The sequence below is a fragment of the Octopus bimaculoides genome, chromosome 23 (assembly GCF_001194135.2).
Source record: "Octopus bimaculoides isolate UCB-OBI-ISO-001 chromosome 23, ASM119413v2, whole genome shotgun sequence".
Lineage (NCBI taxonomy): Eukaryota > Metazoa > Mollusca > Cephalopoda > Octopoda > Octopodidae > Octopus > Octopus bimaculoides.
Genome location: NC_069003.1, coordinates 24,690,106 through 24,693,770, shown reverse-complemented (window position 1 = coordinate 24,693,770; position 3,665 = coordinate 24,690,106). Strand labels below are relative to the sequence as shown.

The 3,665-nt window shown below is 40.1% G+C and overlaps 1 protein-coding gene across 1 annotated transcript in view; it reads right to left on the bottom strand.

The window, feature by feature from the left end:
- Positions 1-3,665, bottom strand: part of LOC106874785 (proteasomal ubiquitin receptor ADRM1) — an 18,171-nt gene that overhangs the window by 10,625 nt on the left and 3,881 nt on the right. The window contains exon 2 of the mRNA XM_014922638.2: positions 188-304. Within this exon, the coding sequence (XP_014778124.1) occupies positions 188-304 (117 nt within the window). The remainder of the gene's footprint in view (positions 1-187; positions 305-3,665) is intronic.

Sequence of the window (3,665 nt, the reverse complement as noted above, 5' to 3'; positions counted from 1 at the left end):
CGGTGCAACCGCACCGGAAAGACGTCGGTGCAACCGCACCGGAAAGACGTCGGTGCAACCGCACCGGAAAGACGTCGGTGCAACCGCACCGGAAAGACGTCGGTACAATTGCACTAGGAATACAGAAAATTTGATCAACTGATTTTCATTTGCTATTATGAAGTGAATGGAAGAAACAGTAAATTACCTGCATCCAAAAGAAGAATCTACGGACTGATGATTTGAACTTCAGTACATAAACTCGGCCGCTGGTACACTGATTGATTTTTTTAAATTCTATGTCATCAGGGAATATAATTAAATCCTGGAAAAAACAAAAGAAAACGTGTAATTAAGCAAATAATAATGGTTTCAAATTTAGACACAAGGCCAGCAATTTTGGTAGTAGTAGTTAGTTGATATCATCAATCACAGCACTTGACTGGTAATATATTTTATTCACCCCCAGACAGATAAAAGGCAAAGTCAACTACAGTGGGATTTAAACACTGACTGCAAAAGAACAGTAAATATCGTAAGGCATTTTTTTCCAACATTCTAACGATTTTGCCAATCAACCCCTCATATAAGCACTGGAACTGGTGCCATGTAAGAAAACACCCAATACACTACATAAAGTGGTTGGTATTAGGAAGGGCATCCATCTGTAGACATCATGACAAACCTGATTATGGAACCTGGTGCAATTCTCTGGCTTGCCATCTCCCGTCAAACCATCTAACCAATGTCAGCATCATCATCGTTTAACGTCCGCTTTCCATGCTAGCATGGGTTGGACGATTTGACTGATGACTGGTGAAACCGGATGGCAACACCAGGCTCCAATCTGATTTGGCAGAGTTTCTACAGCTGGATGCCCTTCCTAACGCCAACCACTCAGAGTGTAGTGGGTGCTTTTACGTGTCACCCGCACGAAGTCCAGTCAGGCGGTACTGGCAACGGCATGGAAACCGGTATTAAATGATGAGGGGAAGGAATGAGAAAGGAAAGTAGTGCTCATGACTTGTTACAGGGCCACCAAAACCGGTGAGAGGGAAAGAGGAAGGAGTCCTCAAACTGGAAACCGAGCCCAAATGTTAACAACTTCATTAAGGGGCCCCACGGTGACAGGTGGTAGTGTCAAGCTGAGTGACAGTTAAATCTATCACCCGTGTAAGCAATGATCTCCTAGTCAATAACATGACCATTATCATTCTTCATTCCCCCGTCCCCTACTTTTGAGACTAAATATTAATAAGATCAATTAGTATGTAATGAAAAATAGCCTCAAAGTATAAAGGTTTGCCATTTCTAACAATTTCTACGATATCCATAGCCTCATTTTCAATAAATGAGAGATTTTGTTCAAGGAAAGAGAAGAGTTGTGGAGAAGAAAGTGATAGGTTTATTACACTGTGAAAGGACGCTTGAAACTGTAGTTCCAGAGACATCAGATTCAACAATGTCTCTGGAACTACAGTTTCAACAATGTAGCAAAACTGAGTAAAACACATGGAACTGACATTAAATATTGAAGTTTTAAGATGATCAACATGTCTGTTTGCAATAGAAAAGCAAGATTTAATAAGGAGTTAGTTCCATGAAAAGGGATACCCATCTAGAGATGTAACTCAACAAACTTCAATGTAGCTATTTAGCATTGCTAGAGATCAGTTAATCAATAAGAGATTCTCTCCTTCTGGGTCAGGTTGCAAATAATTTCTTATTTTGTATATTATGTAACAAATCAATGTTTGGCAGAAAAGATATTTGTCATGGTTCAATGTTGTGTCTTATTAATTGAAATAAATTTAGCCTTGTTCTTATTGTGCTCTTCAATAGTTCTGCATATGACAATAGCATCATCAAAATTGGTATGAATTCTTGATACCATTGTCAGAAATTATACTATCCATCACTCTTTGAAAAATGCCTTACAGTACTAGTCACAGCAAACCTTACAAACTGAAATAAGTAAACAGCAGTGTGAAGTACCATGTATCTCTTACCATTATTGCAGAATGGAATTTCATGGTATATTACTTTCAGATCCAGTTTGTTGTAGAATTTATTGTAAGAAATAAAATCGCTTATGAAACTGAAAGTACACTTGAACCAAGTAAAGTATTAACAAACTGCTTAGCCTTATACAAGCTGATAGTAATTTTTCAAATGTCTTTCCGTGATGAAATTTCATAGCAAGAACTGTCACTGCTGATGTTGAGACCCCCTTCTGACTGGTATGCTCATGAAAAATGTCCAACCTTTCGTTGTTACAGCAAGTTTCATTAGAGAGTTAAAAGGGAGCCAGCACAAAAACAGTACCATTATCATCATTTGTAGATTGATTTCTTCATGATAGCAGCAGTGTCTTGTAACAGCATTCACCTGGGAGGAGTTCAGCCAGCTCCTATTGAGTTCACCATGTCAAAGGCCAAGGTGGTCCAATTCTGCAGTGTGTTGAAGCCATTCCTGGTTCCAGCAATGAACGCCGAAGGCTCGAGGGCCAGAAACAAGCTCCATATTTGCTTTGACTGTCATGAACAGAGTCTTTAGCTGACCACCTCTTCACCTACACCAACCCAGGGAAGGATCTGGTGCTATAACTTTCTGGATGAGTTCATCATAAGGGAGCTGCAATACGTGACCCAAACCACTATGGTCTCCTTGTCAGTAAAGTCCCCCCCCCCCAGAGGTGAGACAGCAGCGAGTTGTCAGTTCAAAACACAGTCAAAGAAAACGACAAATACAGAAGCAATCAAAGAAAGACCTCAAGCTTCTGGAGATCGGCAACACACATTGGCCAGGTCTCACAACCATAGAGGAGAATCAATCAGAAAAGTGCCAGGTAAATACAGCATTTCGTTGCAAGGCGGATTTCCCAATGCAACCACAAGCACTTATGGAGGAGGCAAAAGGCTGACCATATGTGACTGATAGCAGCAGTGAGTCATAAAACTCAAAACATTCACCCTAGTTGTTGTTGTTCTTAACTGCAGTTATTGTTGGGCGTTGGACTTTGGCAAGGAGTGTATAATGTCACCTTACCTTTTTCATAATTTTTATGAACTGGATTGACATGTGCAACCACTATGAAAGTGACATCACAACCAGTAGGTGTGGTGGATCAGTTGGTTGATATATTTACAGATGACATAGTACTTCTTGGCTAAACACAAGATGATTCCCAGCGTGCACTGAATGGGTCTACAGCTGAAAGCTACAAGGCAAATAATTATCTTGGGAGTCAAACCTAAGCAGGTATGGCTGTGAAGTTAAAAACCACATTGCAACTATGTAATGGGTAAGAACTGATCTCAGGTTGCTCAATGCTTTGGGGGGAAGAATTTAGCTTAGTGGAAATTGTGCAAAAGCCTTTGTATGAGTATATCATCATTCAATGTCTACTTTCCATACTGACATGGGTTGGACAGTTTGACAGGAGCTAGCTAGGCAGAAGATTGTACCATGCTTCATTGTCTCTTTTGGCATGGTTTTTACAGCTGGATGCACTTCCTAGGCATGATTGTGCTGTTAGGTTGCTTTCTAACCACATTATTCAGCTTTAGTCTCACTACATGTCACCTTGAGCATGTGTCTTGTAAATAGATTTGGTAGATGGAAACTGAAAGAAGCCCTGAGTACTTTTTGTCATCTTACTATCAAAAAACAGTACATATATATAT